Source organism: Ursus maritimus, unplaced genomic scaffold (assembly GCF_017311325.1).
Source record: "Ursus maritimus isolate PB19 unplaced genomic scaffold, ASM1731132v1 scaffold_27, whole genome shotgun sequence".
NCBI classification, from domain to species: Eukaryota; Metazoa; Chordata; class Mammalia; order Carnivora; family Ursidae; genus Ursus; species Ursus maritimus.
In genome coordinates, this window is record NW_024425230.1 from 15,310,349 (window position 1) to 15,328,515 (window position 18,167).

General features: G+C 41.0%; 1 protein-coding gene across 5 annotated transcripts in view; it reads right to left on the reverse strand.

The window, feature by feature from the left end:
- The window catches only part of CHD2 (chromodomain helicase DNA binding protein 2), a 120,694-nt gene that overhangs the window by 72,941 nt on the left and 29,586 nt on the right, over positions 1-18,167 (reverse strand). For 4 of the 5 annotated variants that reach the window (XR_005838056.1, XM_040642747.1, XM_008687623.2 and 1 more), the window contains exons 5-13: positions 17,592-17,653; positions 11,127-11,234; positions 8,743-8,883; positions 7,366-7,499; positions 5,176-5,401; positions 3,601-3,701; positions 2,481-2,525; positions 2,127-2,305; positions 76-200 (exon numbers count right to left, since the gene is read on the reverse strand). Coding sequence is in view for 4 of the 5 variants with exons in the window: in XM_040642747.1 (XP_040498681.1) it covers positions 76-200; positions 2,127-2,305; positions 2,481-2,525; positions 3,601-3,701; positions 5,176-5,401; positions 7,366-7,499; positions 8,743-8,883; positions 11,127-11,234; positions 17,592-17,653 (1,121 nt within the window). In the remaining variant the exon portion in view is untranslated. The remainder of the gene's footprint in view (positions 1-75; positions 201-2,126; positions 2,306-2,480; positions 2,526-3,600; positions 3,702-5,175; positions 5,402-7,365; positions 7,500-8,742; positions 8,884-11,126; positions 11,235-17,591; positions 17,654-18,167) is intronic. The other variant, XM_040642746.1, reaches the window with a different exon arrangement.

Below are 18,167 nucleotides of genomic sequence, written 5' to 3' on the forward strand. Positions count from 1 at the left end.
CAGAAAGAAGTAATTATTTGCACTTAACAATAAAGAAGCCAGAAACTAAAGAAAATTTCATATTTTTCTACATACTTGCACCAGGAATGAGCAAGCCAGTTGAGACCTTCTAGCTGGTAATCACGGAGCTCCAGATTCTCCCCTCCTAAATATGCCGGCTGTTTCTTTAAAGCCACAAATCGTGGTCTCTGCTTCAAGGCCTGAAAAACCAAAAGCCCAGGTTTGAAGAAGACTTTCTTGCTGTTCCTATGTTAAAATGGTAGCCGTGATTTATGTGCTCTGAACCACACCACAAAAGTTTAACAAAAGTTTAAATTTCACATCTGCATCACCAACCCAACCCAGCCCAGCCCACCCCACCTCCTTTCATTGTGGTCTGTATTCCCAAAGCCAGATGCATTCCGAATAGTTTTTGGTTCACATTCCTGGTCCTGAAGTCAGTCTGTGAACATAATTACACAGCACTTGTTTTAGATCGTCTCTATCATACGGCAGGGAGTGCTATACTATCATCTTTACGTTATCTCATTCTAAACTGTACAAAACACCACTTCTAGGAAAGTCCGTATACACTAAACCCAGAAGAACTTTACCATGATAGCATTTGCAAATTCTGAAATGCAACCCCCACCTAGCTGGAACCCCCAGGTATGTGAGTCTGCTTTTCTAAAAGAAAGGGTGTGAAGAACGATGTGGTCTAGTAGGGCCATGTCTCTATGGTTTGCACAAAATACGGATTCCATGGCTAAAACCATTTGAGAAACAATGTAAAAAGTTACCTAAACTTCATTAGTCATGACTTTTCCAAGTATAAAATGCTTGTGCATATTGTGAATTTACAGGGAAAATTCATTTAGGAATGCTTCCCGAAGTTCTTTGGCCACAAAGTCTTTTTTCAGGGAGTATTTCCCTGAAGATTAGGTTCTGTGGAATTAGCACCCTAGTATGTGAAGTATCATCCTAAAAGTCTATTTGATAAGGTGATTACTGATCATCTCAGCTCTCCTCTCTGAGCACCCAAGCAGTAAACGGAATCTGACTCCTCATGCTCGGCCACCAAACACGGCATCCACTTCTGCCAAGTCTCCCCCATAATGCTTCTCCCATCCAATCCTTCCATCCCACCACCACTTCCCTTGTCCTTACACTACTCTTCCCTCATGGACTTCTATGGCAACTTCCTGGCTGGACCTCTGGCTTTTGTTAAGTGCCTCCTCTAGAGTCTCCTGCACACTGCTGTGAGATGGAGCTAAATACAGTTTCCATTCTGCTGCTCTTCTCACATCAACACCCACAGAATAAAGCCCAAACTACCCTTTCAAGGTATTCACGACATGAGCCCCCGTACCTCAATGCACTCGCCAACTTCCTCTCTTCCCACCCAAAAAACATCTTTCTCTTGCGTTCTTCATGGAAGGACAATAACCTGGGCCTCCTTTGTCTGTCTATCCGGCATTAACCCATTCTTCAAGGACCAGGGCAGTTCAAGTACTACAGCCTCCTCTTTAACTCTTTAAAACCTCCTCGAGGACTACTGGAGCTCAGTGCCTTCTGCTTCTGTACTTCTCTGACCACAAATTCTTTATTCTACTCACTGCCCCCTCAATTACACAATGCATTTCACAGACAGAGGTTTGGTGCCATGAACTGGATGTCAACTTCTCAGAGACAGAGCCCACGTCTTAAACAGACTTTTATTACCGAGGTGCACCACTTTACATGGGCAATGGATTCCAATGAAGGGAAAGGATTTGTACAATCAGTCCAGCAACTAAAAAAGCCTATATATTTGGGCTCTAACTTAGAATTCAGAGCCTCTCCCCTTTCCTGTCACTTCTCTTTAAAGTGCTTAAATTCTTTCAAATACTCTGCACACTATCTCTAATTAGACATACCCAGGTCTGTGAATTTTAAGAATGAAGAGGTCAGAAAAGCCAATATACAACTCATGCTCTTCCTTTGTTTTAATATTTGACTTTGATGTCAGGGTTAATTCATCTTCTTTCACTTCAAAATGGGAATTACGATTTACTTTTTTAATATTTTTTTCTTTCCAGTATCTATGTGACCAACCCTTTCTAGCAATACCTTTCCCCTGAAAAATCAAAAGCCAGTAATTAGCACACCTTGCATTCTCTTGTCGGGATGGTTTTTGAGTTATTGCGACTATGGAAGCTGTCAATGCAGCTCTGGAACTTCTTGCCAATCAAGGCCTCATCTTCCCAGCTGCACTCGGAATATGGCAGGCCCATCCATTTGCACAGATATTCAGGCTCATTTGAAGGTGCCGGCTTCCGACTATGAGCTATTTTATATACAAAAATTAGTAGATTAGCAACTGTCATTAAAGGAGGGCGAGTGGCAATTCTGTTTTATGTATAACCATTGAAACGCTACATGGCAAAACTATAAATACTCTGCAAAACACCACATTGCTCTTAAATGCTCGATAACATTTATTAACTAGAGCTTTTGCTTACCTGGAAAATCTGTCTGACCCAGTGTAGATTTGCTTGTCTTCACAGCTGAACAAATGGAAAATAAGATAGAAAAGTTATCATTATAATGAAGAAAAGAGTGACATCTGAGGTCCTGTGAGTAAGAATACAAATATACCCTACAAACTTGCATCATGGAAGGAACGAAGGAAGGAAGGAAGGAAGGAAGGAAGGAAGGAAGGAAGGAAGGAAGGAAGGAAGAAAAAATTGAGAAAAAAGAGTCCTGCTCTCACAGCCCTGTGTAGCTATTACCCCATTCCTCTGTTCCCACTTTACAACAAAACTCCCCAGGAGACTTGTTTCTACTCACTGTCCCCCTCATTCTCTCTTGAACCCACCCCAACCGGGCCTGTATCGCCACCACACCACAGATCCACTTCACCAGCACCAAACCCAGGGCCAAATTCAAGGATCAGGTCTGAGTCCTCACCACATTTAGCTAGCAGCGTTTCCTCCTTCCCAAGCCCCATGAATCATTTGGCTTCCAGAATATACTCCCTCAGTGCCCCCCTCGACCTCACTGGCTGTTCTTTCTTGTCTCCTGTGGCTTCTCCCTGACTTCTAGAACCTGGAATGCTCTCAGACTTCCTATTCTCACTATGTATACTATTTCTGATAATCTCAGTAAATCTTAGGCTTTAAATACGATCTATACAGTAATAAACTCCCAAATTTACATCTCCAGTACAGACTAAGAGATCTAAACTCCAGGCTCACATATGCTACAGCCTTCACAATACTTCCCACTCAGACAACTAAGAAGTACAGCAAACTTACAAATAGCAAAGCAGGTTCTTGATTTCCACTCCAAAAATCTGCTCTTCCCTTAACCTTTCCATTTCAGTAAATAGTACCTCTATTCTCCTATTTGCTTGGGTCAAAAATCTTGACATCATACTTGACACATCTTTCTCTCATCCCCCACATTCAAATTTACCAGCAAATCTTGTTAACTTTTCCTTCAAAATAATTCTAGACATCTATTTATTATCAAAAAGTAAATCCACAAAATGCATTTTTTAATTTACATTAGCCCAAAACCAAAAGCCATTATTCATTCATGGAGTTCAAACACTGCTGGAGTAAGTTTCCATGTGCTCACCAATTACTCTTTCGACTATCTGATACTGTTTGTTCAACTCTGAGGCCAGCTCCTGTTGGCAGTTAAAATATTCCACATCTTCAGGAGAGACTTTTCCTAACCTAGACAGAAGACAGAAAAAATACATCCCAGTTAGATTTGGGAGATCTATACACATCTACCAAAGTAAAGTCAAAAAGAGGAAAGGAAACTGAGTCTTTATTTCCATCTGTCCCTTTAGCAATCCTTTACCAGTAATCAGGCCAGGTATCTCACAAAAAACATACACTTTTAGAAAACTTTAGACTCACAGGACATACCAGTTGTTTTTTCTTTATAAAGAAACCTAAAAATAACTACTTTGTGTGATAAATTCATATATCTAAATGGAATAGGACAATAAAACTGTCTTCCAGATTTAAAAGGAAACGTGCCTTTTTTCATATAGGTATGTGCTTTAGGAGTGAGTCAATGTAGCTTTTATGGAAAACTAGTTATTCCTGGCACCAAAATTCTATAGAAGGATGGCAGGAGCAACCTGAAATGAAATACTACTGTACTTCTGAGAATTTTAAATTTCTAATCGCTTTACAACCTACCCCATCTTCATAACACTCAAATGAAAAATAAGGGATTTACTGAAGGAAAACATTGTACATAGTGGTGAAAGGGGAAATAGAACCCATCTGGCCCTATTTCTAACACAAAATAACCTGACCACATTACACTGACAGGTGTGTCTTCAGGGTTGAACTGGATTAATTAGTTTGGGCTTGTGGGTGCTACAGCTCCCACATATTTCTCACATATGCAACTCGGCCACATTCAAAGTTGTAAGAAAATTAAAAACACAATAATCACAGCTTCAGGAGTTATCTGTTTCTGTCACACCATTTCTGCAAACTGTGTAAAACTAAGAACAGGGTTAAGTGCACCAGAACCCAGAGAGTCTTGGAATATGAGCTCCTGATATCTAAGCTACCCCACCATACGTGGGAAATAACAAGGTGCTTAGCAGCTCTGGCTGCCAGGGTTCCAATCCTGAGTCCCCCTAGAAAAGCTGCACTGTGCCTCACTCTTCCTACCTACAAAATGTTATGTACAACAGGGAGAATCTCATGGGCTTATTATGAGGATTAAAAATATCTCGTGTGGGGCGCCTGGGTGGCACAGTGGTTAAGCGTCTGCCTTCGGCTCAGGGTGTGATCCCAGCGTTATGGGATCGAGCCCCACATCAGGCTCCTCCGCTGTGAGCCTGCTTCTTCCTCTCCCACTCCCCCTGCTTGTGTTCCCTCTCTCGCTGGCTGTCTCTCTCTCTGTCGAATAAATAAATAAAATCTTTAAAAAAAAAAAAAAAGGGCTTTAAAAAAATATCTCGTGTGCAAAATGCTCCATAAACTACTTATTATTAAACTCTACAAACTTGGTGGCCATACTGGGAAGTAAAGAGTGTCTTCAGGTCACAGTTTTATAAAATGGAATTGCGGATGGCTCAGTGCTCAGATAATCAAGACAAAAATCTGAGTTCCTGGACAGCTATGTGCTCCACATATTATCCCTTAAGGATGCAAATATACCACCGCTTCAAAAATGTACCATTGCTTGATTTCATCCTCTTTCTTCTTGAAGTTCTCTAATTTTTTTAGGCCCTTCACTTTCTGCTGCTGTAAGGATTCTTCGCTCTCCCACGTGCTGTGGATGTAAGACCAACCCTTCCACTTGATGAGGTACTGGACTTCGCCTTCATCCTTTTCAGGGTCAAAGTCACCACTAGGGTCTCCATTAGCTTCGATCGCATATACAGTAGTAGAGGCTCCAGTGGCTGCAAACGGATTCCAGTAAACTTTAGGAAGTGTATTAAACCAGACACTGAAAAAGCTTCTCAAGCACACATTCATCTAGAGTCTCTTTTTTAGATTAAGCACCAAAATCCTTTGACTTCAAAATATGCAGAAATTCACAAACAATACAGGATGAACAATTTCAAATTGTAATTTCAAATATTGTCAAAGTGCCAACTCAATTTCTACACTTTAAAATGTTTTCCAGAATCTGCTGATGAAATCAAAGAAATCCTTATGTCCAAACACAATTAAAATGGTAAAGAGCTTTTGGTTTGGTCCATACTAAGGCAGAAAACAAGTCTGTCTCTCCAAGAATATTAATAAAAATCCCCCCCCACCACCCCATGCCAATTACCCATCCACCCAAAGTTCTCTACTAACTCTCTTAATCTCAAATGAGGCTGGGTGAAAAAAAGACAAAGAAAAAAGAACTATGTAATATTCTGATATTTTCTATATGAAAGGTTACTTTAAAGAAACTAAGTTAGGAGAAACCTCAAATTAGATATAAAAAAATCTTCACTATCGTCCATGTACGTACTTAGCCAGTTTGATACGTTTCACAAGGAGATTCAGAAACGCCTAATTATAGGTAAATTTGTTTAATGTTTATAAGCAAGAATCTCTGCTATATCACTGCTTTTTAAGAGATTAACAACATCTTTACTATCTGGGGCGCCTGGGTGGCACAGCGGTTAAGCGTCTGCCTTCGGCTCAGGGCGTGATCACAGCGTTATGGGATCGAGCCCCACATCAGGCTCCTCCACTGGGAGCCTGCTTCTTCCTCTCCCACTCCCCCTGCTTGTGTTCCCTCTCTCGCTGGCTGTCTCTATCTCTCTCAAATAAATAAATAAAATCTTAAAAAAAAAAATCTTTACTATCTTAATTTTCAAGTCTCAAAGACATATTGCACATATTCCTACACCCTCAGCAATGAACCATGAGACTGAATCAGAAAACCTTCCACATTTCATGCAAACTGGTACAGCTACTGTGGAAAACAGTACGGAGGTTACTCAAAAGAGTTAAAAATAGAACTACCCTACGACCCAGCAACTGTACTACCAGTATTTATCCAAAGGATACAAAAATACTGATTCGAAGGGGCACAAGTACCCCAATGTTTATAGCAGCACTATCAGTAACAGGCAAATTATGGAAGGACTCCAAATGTCCACTGACAGATGAATGAATAAAGAAGATGCGGTATATACACACAATGGAATATTACTCAGCCATAAAAAAAGAATGAGATCTTGCCATTTGCAACAACATGGATGGAACCAGAGAGTATTATGCTCAGTGAAGTAAGTCAGTGGGAGACAAATACCATATAACTTCACTCATGAGGAATTTAAGAAACAAAACAGATGAACATGGGGGGGGGGGTGGAGATGCAAACCAGGAAACGATTCTTAATGGTAGGGAACAAGTTGATGGTTACCAGAATGGGCGAAGGGTTGGTGGGGATGGGTGAAACAGGTGATGGGGATTTAAGGAGTGCACTTGTCATGATGAGTACCAGGTGATGTGTGGAAGTGTTGAATCATCTGAAACTAATATTACACACTGTATGTTAACTAACTGAAATTTAAATAAAAACTTGAAGAAAAAAAAAAAAAAGAAAAACTTCTACATTTCACAACCAATGTGAGCATGGATTGGAATTCATCACCTCAGAGCTGAAATACAGAAGATTTGGGCCTCGCTAAGCAGATGTAAGTATTTTGGAGACACCTGGGTGGCTCAGTCAGTTAAGCATCTGCCTTCAGCTCAGGTCATGATCCCAGGGTCCTGGGATCGAGTCCCACATCGGACTCCTTGCTCAGCAGGGAGCCTACTTCTCCCTCTGCCTGCTGCTCCCTCTGCTTGTGAGCTCTCTAATAAATAAATAAAATCTTAAAAAAAAAAAAAAAGTATTTTACTTCCCAAAGACACATACCTCCTTTTTTTCCCAGCCTTGAGTCTAAGACCTTTTCAATAGTTTCACTGTTATCCTGCTGCTCATCAGCTCCTTCTCCAGTCATCTCAATGAGGTCGTCAGAGTCGGTCTCAAAGTCATCATCTTCCTTGTAGCTGCATGAGGAATAATGCTGAATAAATGAGAAACTACCTTTTCAGACTTAAACACCACCAAATATAACATCATTAAAGAACCATACCCTTTTGGTTCCAACATGTTAAGATCAGCCACAGCTGAAATGGGCTCAAAGTTCTTTTCTTCCTACTTAAGAAGTAATGCATGTCCATACAGAACTGCAGGAAGGCTTACTCATAGTTCAAAATAAAAACAGACTACATTTGTAGTGATTTGTGTAAGCAAGATACACACAGCTCCAAGGACACGGCTATGCTTTCATTTTGTGATATGACATCATGACTATATAAACAGGGGAACAACTACAAAGAAAATGCATAATAAACGAAAAAACTGTTACTGTTTCATTAAGCAAAAAAGGAAGCAGTATTTCTAAGACTAAACGTTTGAACCCTACAGTTGGTCTCCAGATGACAAGAAAATGAAATTTAAGTATTCTCAAACTGTTGAAAACATCAACTAACACATACTTCCTGGTAAAATTAAAATGTAACCTCCCACCATATATAGACAATAAACAATTTGGGAGTCACACGAGAGAAAAACACACTCCTGAATGTACAACAGCTGCAGAGGAAAGAGTACTATACGTTAGCATACTCAGTGCCTAGCCCTAGCTGTGGAATCATTAACTGGACACACAAACAGGTTAGTATCTCCAGGACTTAGCTTCACCATCTTTACGTAGACCGGAAGAAACCTGTGTATCCTCTAAAAGAAAATGAAATGCCCTTCGACTCATAAAAAGTAAAATACTGATGTCTGCATGTGTCCCTTCCTCTATTTTATTTCCTGTTAGTGCTTCATATCTTATTAGTAAACTTAATAAAACTATTATACCCGATTATGTAATCTGATCCTCGGGAAAATGTGATCAAAGGAGCAATCCAGAAGTGAGAATATGATCCAAACATCTTTCCTGAGAAAGGGTGATATGAAATGAAGACACTATCACTATATCATCTCGACAGAACATCAACCTGAAGCGGTTTTCTTTCCAGGAACGAAGGCCTAGAATGTGCCACTACTATCCCTTCCACATTCCCACTGGCCCACACCACCCCTTCTGCAAGAACACTGATCAGATCTCTGAGCACAGCCTCCGGACACAGGTCATTACTTTTGCCCATCAGATGCAACATCCTGGACTTACCAGGACTGAGTTCTAACCAACTACACTATCGCCATCGCACTAATGGAGACTTCTGGGGCATCACCTACCTAACGTTTTTAGCCGCCCTGCGACGAGTCTGCCTTTTAGGAGCTTCGTCGTCTTCATCATCATCATCAGAAGAATCCTGCCTTTTTCTCTTTCCACGCTGAGTCTTAGGCTGCTTTTTGACACGAGGTTTGGGCACTGTTCTAAAATGAGAAGAGAAAAAAATGGCAAAGTTTTCACTCTATCCCTTGGTGTCCATTTCAAATCTTTATAATTTCCCAGAGCAGCAGTACACACACAGGATTAACCTGGGGACCGTCAGAAATCATATTCCTGGGTCCCATTTGCTGAGATTCTAATTGACTAGAAAATCTGCATTTTCAACACAAAAGTGATTCTAATGCTGAGAATCCTCAATCACATACAGGAGAGACAATGAATTCTCAAGCAATGGTTCTCAACTGTTCCTCAGGGTTACCGGACATAAAAATATACATGCAACAGGGGCGCCTGGGTGGCTCGGTCATTAAGTGTCTGCCTTCGGCTCAGGTCATGATCCCAGGGTCCTGGGATTGAGCCCCACATCAGGCTCCCTGCTCAACAGGAAGCCTGCTTCTCCCTCTCCCACTCCCCCTGCTGGTGTTCCCTCTCTCACTGTGTCTCTCTCTCTCTATCCAACAAGTAAATAAAAACTTTAAAATATATATATATATATATATAAATATGCAACATGTTGCTGATGGTACCTGTTCGGCAGGCAATTTGAAAATATCTATCAAACTCACAAATGTTAACAATTTTACTTCTGGAAATTGCTCTTACAGATACACACAGATACAGGCATAATAATGTATTTACTGTAGTAATGTCCGCAATAACAAAAAATTAGAAAAACACTACATTTTCATCAACTGGAAATCAGCTCTTCAACAGAATACTAGGTAGGTAGCCCCCCAACAACAACACAACAACAACAAAAAAAAAAACTTTTCCATGTACTGATAGGAAAAGATTTCCAAGAGAATGAAAGAAAAACGCAGAACAAGACACATGAAATGCTATCTATATAAAAGGAGCAAAGGACAAGAAATCACTATACACGTATTTTTGTTACATGTATACAAAATATACCCGGAGGACGACCTAAGAACACGCATACCCTACCACAGACCAGCGGAACAGGCTGAGGAGACAGCCCCGTGGGTCATCCCCACACACAACCAGGACTGGGGGCCAGAGCCTGGTCGCTCTCGGAAGGAAATCCCCAAATATTCTACCCGTGGCAAAAAGGTGAAAGGAGAAAGAGGGAGATGGAAACCCACAACCCCGTCTGTTTCTCTTGAATCTTCCAAAACCAACACTACACAAAAAGACGATCAGGGACTCAGTAAGTGACGAGTAAACTCTAGAAGAGAAAGCTGAAGTGGCTTTCCAGTCCTATGCACTTAAAATTAGACAAAAGGAGACCAAACTCATGAATTTCCCTGCTGGGTGGGGGCTGGAGTACATGTCCTAAGTCAGAGGTAGGCAACGGTTTTGTTGCAAATGGCCAGAGCACAAATATTTTTGGCTTTCCCAGACAAGGAGGCCACTATGCAGGCACTGACATAACGAGGGAAAATAAATTTTCACATCTTTATTGACAACACTCAAAATTATCATCACTCAGTACACTTTTTGTGATATACATCTAATAAGAACAGAATCCTTTTTGAAGGGATAACATTTCACTTAATTGAGGTTCAAATTTAGTGTTCCCTACCATCGAACTATAAATGTTTATCTATAAAAGCTATACTTAGCTTGCAGGGCATACAGAAATAGGTGGTGAGCAGGAGCTGGCCCAAAGGCAATAGCTTGTCAACCCCACCCTAAGCAATACCACGAGGTAAATTTCCCTGCGATCTCTCCCTCTGCCTCCTGCCTTCCTTTCTCCAACACCAGTACCTCTGTCGCCAGACATCTGACCAAAAATTACCAAAGTTTACTACCACCTCAGCCTACGTCCTTCTCTGCACAGATTCTCTGCTTAATGTTAGATAGATTCTAAGAACAAGGTAATAAACAGCGAAGCACGCTTCCAACCAGCCAGTGCTTTAAACTTAGGAATTACTTCTCCCAAAAAGAGCCTGCACACTACTCAAATACACAGGAAGCTTTTTTTTAAAAAGCCCCTCCTAACTAGTACACCATGGGTTAAGAAAAAGAAGCTTCGCTCTGTGCGACATACCATGCGAACACCCAGTTACATGTAAGCGTCCCCATCATCTAATCACTTGCTAACAAGGGAGACTGGCAAGAAGTGAACCACAGACTCCCAAAGCCCAGGATCACAACAGGCTGCATCCCGTCAATTACGGCTGTTGTCCTAGCACTGCAGCATCTGCCTCCACCTAACACGAAATAAGCGCCACCAGAAGCAGAGATATTCAAGCAAACACTGCACCTTCTGGGGACAGGTCTTCTGGCTTTCACTTTTTTTTGCTCTGGTTCGCTCTCTGCACTGGTGCCTTGCTCCTGTTCATCTTCTGAGGGCTCCCGTTTCCATTTTTCTCTGTGATCAAAAGCAAAGCAAAATGATTTTTTTCTACAGAACTCCTCAAGATTGTTTAGTTTGAAGAATCTGACAAAACCAATTTCAATCGGATTCTCCAAAGGGCAGAACATGTATATTTTAAGCATTATGGCTAAAAAAGATTTATTCTAGCTCCATTTACATTTTGGCTGTGTTCCTTCCTGGACCGTGTAAGATCTATTCCTATTTTTTCTCTGGTGACAAAAATAAATGAAAATGGAAACTAAGGAAGTATTTTTTAAACTATTCTGGGGGGGGGGAAGCTGTTAAATCTCTCATACTCTATTTTTATTTACTACTATCATTGAACAGATTGAAGTCATAATATATAGTAGACTAGTGGTTCTCAAATTTAAGATAATCAGAACCACCTAGAGGACTTACTAAAAGAAATTTCTGGACCACAGCCACAGTTTCTGATTCAGTAAGTCTAATAAGAGGCCTAAAAATTTGAATCTTAACATATTCGAAAACAATGCTAATACTGGTTACTCATTCTAGAACTACTACACTAGGCATTTTAACATCTTTAGAATATATTTGATGAAACAGTCCCTAAATTTACTTTTCACTGATAAACCTACCACCTACTAAATAATCTGTTCAGCTAAAGATGTGGTTTTTAATAGTTATTAGATACAACAGGTGCTCCCCCGCTCCTTGAGATCTTAGAAGGCTTTAAAGAGCCATATCTTATAGGTCTACCTCTAAGTACCCCAGAGTTTTTGAGGTTTACTTAAGGACCAAATGTGGGACTTAGCTCGTTTCTAGAGAAGCAGGAAGGAACATGTAATTGCCACTGGGCATTAAATATCCAGGAAAAACACACACTGAACTCACAGTACCTGAGGTTTTATAAAACAATCGCCACTGTGCCTCAGGGTCTGTGACTAGGAAATATGGTTATGCTGAAGACAACTCTTAGAGAATCACAAAGTCAACATTCTTCATAGGAGAATAGGCCAAAGGAGTAACAGAAGCTTACTGCAAGAAGGTAGCTATCTATCGATTCCTGAGAATCTTAATAAAAATTGCCAGAGCCACCCTACACCTGAGTGAGTGGAGACTCTAGGAAGCATGAAAAGGCAGTAGAGCATTTCTATGTACATCACTCAAGTTCTACAGCACTGTTTGCTTCAGATCCATTTCCCTTGACGTAGATGACTGCTGCTGGGCGGGGCCACTTCTGCTCATCTTTGTCCCAGAGCTTAGCACAAAAGCAAGCAAATGGAGGGAGATACTCCTTTGTTAAATAAAGAAATAATGAAAAATGAACCCTATCAGTCTAACAGACAGGTAAGATACTTTTTGGAAGCTGACTGCTAAGACACTAAGGCCTATTAATATTGCCTAATATCCCTCCTTCTCTCTTTCAAACAAAGACCTCCTTATGTCTAACTACACTCTGGGCACCTGTCTTAGTCTCCTTCCCTAGAACTTAGTACAATAAATGTTTGCTAAGGAATCAAAGGAATAGGAGGGGATGGCCAGGAAGGAAGGAAGGAAGGAAGAAGATGTCTCCAGGCACAGGGAGATTAGCACACGAGGCTGTAGTCTTCCTTAGACCAAGTTCAGAACAGTTTACCCCTTGGAAGGGGCTCACACACTCAAACTGGAGAAGTAGTTTCACAGGAAAGCAGCTTGAAAGAACACAAACAACTAAGACGTAAGGGAGAGCAGATCAGATGAGAAAGATTCACAGTCAAATACTAGTTGTAATATACATAACTCCACAGGAATTGAGAATCTAAATCAGGGCAGCTAAGGAGGTCCACTTCTACAACTCTAAGAGACTAAAATGGCAGTAAACTTGATAGGATTAGTGTTGAGGCTAGAGTTTTCTGGTTAAACAGCAGGTGTATAGACTTATGGACAACCGTAAGACTCAGAATCTTCCAGTATGAGAATATACAAAAACTGAGCAAATCAACTGGCCCAAAGACCTCCTCCTAGAGAAGGAAACTAAAGCCCCGCGCGAACAAGGTGTTTGGCATTATATGTCAAACCTCCAGCCCTCCTCCTCGCAATGATAACCCACTGAAGACCACAGAATCAGAAAAAGCCAAACCTACACATTCTGGGAAGATCTAAACAACTGAAGGCTTAAAAGGTCTAACTGAGTTAGTATGTACATGTATTTGAAATTGGCTGGATTATTTTAAATTTTGTTTTAACTTTCAAGAACAGGGGAAAAAGTAAATTAGGATCAGTGACGCTAAGTCACTTTGTATAAAGAGGGAGTGAGAAGAGTGATCAGTTACAAAAAGATTACTTCCCAACCTTGCAGATGTCAAGGGCTCTCCTAGGTCACTGGTTTCTTATATATAATGCAAATTTTAGGAGGACTTACTCCCTGACTGAGCTATACATTACAAGCCAGGCTACAATGAGGAGTTGTCTAAAATATAAGATTATAACTGTGATGCCTGGGTGGCTCAGTCGGTTAAGGATGTGCCTTCAGCTCAGGTCATGATCCCAGGGTCCTGGGACTGATTCCCACATTGGACTCCTAGCTCAGCTTCTCCCACTCCCTCTGCTTGCCACTCCCCGTTTGTGCTCTCTGATAAATAAATAAAATATTTTAAAAATAAAAAAAATAAAGGATAGGGGTGCCTGGGTGGCGCAGTCATTAAGCGTCTGCCTTCGGCTCAGGGCGTGATCCCAGCGTTCTGGGATCGAGCCCCACATCAGGCTCCTCCACTAGAAGCCTGCTTCTTCATCTCCCACTCCCCCTGCTTGTGTTCCCTCTCTCGCTGGCTGTCTCTGTCAAATAAATAAATAAAATCTTTAAAAAAAAAAATAAAATAAAAAAATAAAGGATAAGATCGTGATTAAAAAAACTGTCACATGTCAGAGACTTGAATTGCCAGATCCGGCTCTAAGAGGGCACCAGAGGGAATTTTTTTTACCAAAACTTTGGGAAATGGGGAGAAAAATACTAAGATTTGGCCACTGAGGCCCCAAGGCAATGTAAATAGATATGAAAAAGTCAGAATGCAAGCTAACTAGGTATAGTTTTCTTCCTTTACTGGAAAAAGGTGTATGGCAGAACACAGACCCTAAGACACAAATCAAATCTAAACACCTGTGAAGGAGGGAATGAATTCCTTTGTAAATAAAACGGGCCTAAACTCGGCCAAGAGTCACTGAGGCTTCCTAGTAACTACCTCTGAGAGCCCAAAGAAGGGGATTCCTTTCTCCTCTACTTCAGAAGGCAGATCAGGAAAAGAAGGAAAGAGCTGTTTAAACTTCATTTATTTTCAGTATATTCTCCCAGAGAGAACGCCTTTCAGGAGCAAGTTCCAATGAAAAAGGAAAATCTGGGGCTAACAGATTCTCCTCCACTGTGTCACGAGTTTGTGACAGAGTTCCAATTCAAAGCATTGTAAAGAAAAAAATAACCATGATCCCAGGAGAAAAACTTCAAGTGATTTATGGCTAACACTTTTTTTTTTAAATTACAGTTGGGAGAAAAGGTTCTGGAACCATTCTAGAGTGGTTTGAAGCACTGAGGGAACCGTAATGAGTCAGCAAAAGTCCTATACAACATTTCACAAAGTTGGACAACATTAGTAAGTACGGCATGGAAGAGTGTTCAGTGATCCAAATAGCAGGAGTGGGTTAAATAAAATTAAAAATTTTGTTTATATGACTAGGTCAGGATACAATCTCAAATACCCACTGGGCCTGTAAACCAGGTAAGGACTGTAAACCAGTCCATCTGGTTATAAAAACCACTGTGATAGTGGCCAGCATCGACAGATTTTTCTCAAAAGAAGCTAGAAATCTGCATTCTTAAGCACCACTTCTCAAATTTTTAACCTCACCAACTAACTTAAAAAATGCTCTCAATATTGTACAGAAACATTACACTGTAGACTCCTAAATTTTTAAAATACTAATTCACATTATGACTGGGGAGTTAGTCCCTAGTGAGAGTCTATTTTTCAAAAATGCCAAAGTCGTAAAAGCAAAGAAGTGTGAAAGCACTGTGAAAGTGCTCTAAAGAAACCTAACCACTCATACAACAAACAGCTAACCCTAGACGGGACCCTGCAGTGGAGGTAGGAAATGTTTTAAAAGACACTACTGAGGGATGCCTGGGTGGCTCAGTCAGTTGGGCATCTGCCTTCAGCTCAGGTCATGATCCCAGGAGTCCCATATTGGGCTCCCTGCTCAGGGAGGAGCCTGCTTCTCCCTCTGCCGCTCCCCCTGTTTGTGCTCTAACAAATAAATAAATAAAACCTTAAAAAAAAAAAAAAAGACATTATTGGGTCAATTAACAAAACGGGAATATGAATTAGACAAAAGTATTTTACCAATGTTAAATCTATTTATATTAAAACTACCCTGTGCTTATGAAAGAGAATATTCTTCTTCTTAGGAAATCCACACTTCAGTATTCAGGGGTAAAACACCATGATGTGTGTCAATCTTTGTCTTAAGTAGCTCAGAAAAAATATTACATGCATGCATATACAAATATATACAAAGAAAGCACCCACAACAATAAAGCAAATGGGACAAAAATAGTAACCAATGGCAAATCTGGGTAAAGTGTACAGGCATTCCTTGTACTATTTTTATTCTTATAACATTTTTAAAGTTAGAATTCAAAAAAAAAAGTTAATAAACATAGCTCCTTTTAAAAAACTTCAAAATCTGTGGTACAGTCTGCAGGGTTTCAGAAAAGCATTTCCCTGTGCTAATATTTCAAAAATTCCATTCCCTTTGAGTCTCTCAATTCTGAAATCCATGTGCCCCCACTCTAGGTTCTGTTAAGCTTGCTAAAGCCCCCTTCAGTGCTGTGCCTTCCAACCGGAGTCTTAGCAGCTATAGCACCTCCTCCAATTAATACTACTAATTAAATGGACTCAGGAGAAGAGTTCCCCATAAGTCCCAGTACTCACCTGCTGCCCAGAGGATGGCAGGAAGTGAGGCTAGCCCAGTGCCCCCAAACAAACAAGCATGGGGGGAAATCCCACAGCTCTCGCAAGTTCCTAAGGAAGAACCTGGGGCAGGGAAGCAGTCTTACAGAAGATACACCCCCCTACAAGGAACTAGGAAGTTCTACTCAGGGGAAAGAAGGCCTCTGAGGGCTGTCAACTTTAGAGAACTCTAAAGACTAACAAAAGGAAAATAAATACACACCCAAAGAAAGCCATTAAAGTAGGTCATGGAGGTTTTCAAGCACAGCACCATTTAGATCCCAGTCAAGAGACCAGCAGAACATAGCCAGACAGTAGAGAAAAGACCACGTGCATGGACTTCCCAAAGGCCCCCAGAAGGCCGTTAGACCAGAACAGCTTCCCAAACAGGCCATGGGATTGGAGTAGAACAAAAGCCTTCTAAGATGCCAAGAAGTACAGGCTTGCCTACAGTTTTTCCTCCAACTCTAACTAAATGAAAACTGTATGTGCTCTGGGGAGGACAATACTAAATACTTGACTTTTCCTAGCATAGTTTCCAGCAACCCTGTTAGGTTGGCAGAACATGTATTACTCTATCTTGGAAATGAGAAAACGGGTTTAAAAAATTCAAACTCCTTTGCCTTAGGTCAAATACTTATTAAGGAGTACTAATATTTTAGGACAGAGAATATATATAACTAGGGCTCTATTTTAATAAGCACCGTAACTATTTACCATGAGAAACCCCTGAATTTGTCTGCCAGATTTTCAATATCTACATTTTCCAATGCAGCCCCTGAGGAGACAGGCTGCAGAATTCAGATTGTCAAAGAAATCCAGACACCCTCCAAGGATGATTTTTTAATTCTCAAAAAATAAAAATATTTTTTCACCTTAAGCAGAATTTGTAAATTTTAAAAATAATGCATATATAATCTATGTTCTAAAGGAATTTCACATAAGCCCGAGAATTAAAATTTTCTGGCTTGCGAACTGCAATATTAAAATTATATGGTAACAACAGTGTGAAATTTCATACTACATTGCGTGTCCAGTCCAACCAATATAATTTTGCCACACCCACACAAAGAACACATGAAAAGGAAAAAGCGCAAATCTACATGTGTTCCTTGTTCAACCAGAATAGAATTTGTGCACATTTTAAAGAAAACCATAACTGGGCTAACGGGCTAACCAGCTGGGACAAGCTGGAGCCCAGTGCACGTGGGACACATACAAGATGGGGACTCTGAGCTTCGAGAGCTGCCGAGGCAGCAGCGGGGCACAGCAGACAATGGCCCACAACAGCAGGAGGAGCAGCAAACTCTGGGACCCGGGGTGGACTACCGCACCGCGAAGGCAGCCCCACAGAAGCGGACGTGCCTGAAACCCCTGGGTGAAGTACGTGCCCCATGAAAAGACTTACTGTTTCTTCAGCTGCCTCTGGCCTCTTCTTTTTGGGCTCCCACTCTCAGACCCGCTACTTGCCTTCAGTGTGTGAGGGGGGAGAAATGATCACAGACTTTAATTCACAGTTCTTAGGGACAATACGACCCCCTGGTTCAACAATCTGCTCCATAATAACATTATTCAATATGAGCTTTCAGACAAAGAAACCTGTGTTTGGTGGTGCTCAGTCTTCTTTTCCTTTGAAAATTAATTTGTCTAACGGGGTTACCTCTAACACCAGGAAATATTTCTCTGGGCTTGACTTCCATAAGGACACAGTCCAATAAAATTCTGTGATGATGGAAATGTTCTGTATCTGCAGGATCCAGTCTAGGAGCCAGCAGCCACATGGGACTGCTGAGCCCCTGAAATGTGCCTGGTGCAACTAAGGAACGGAATCTTTCCTTTAACTGGACTTAATACGAATTTTAAAAGCAACATGTTAGTGGCAATAGTTAGTGCAGTGACCTACTGATCTACTCCGTTTCAGACTCACTAAAGAGCACGTTCAGTCATGAGCCGACAGTGCCCTGCTGACAGCACAAGGCCAAGG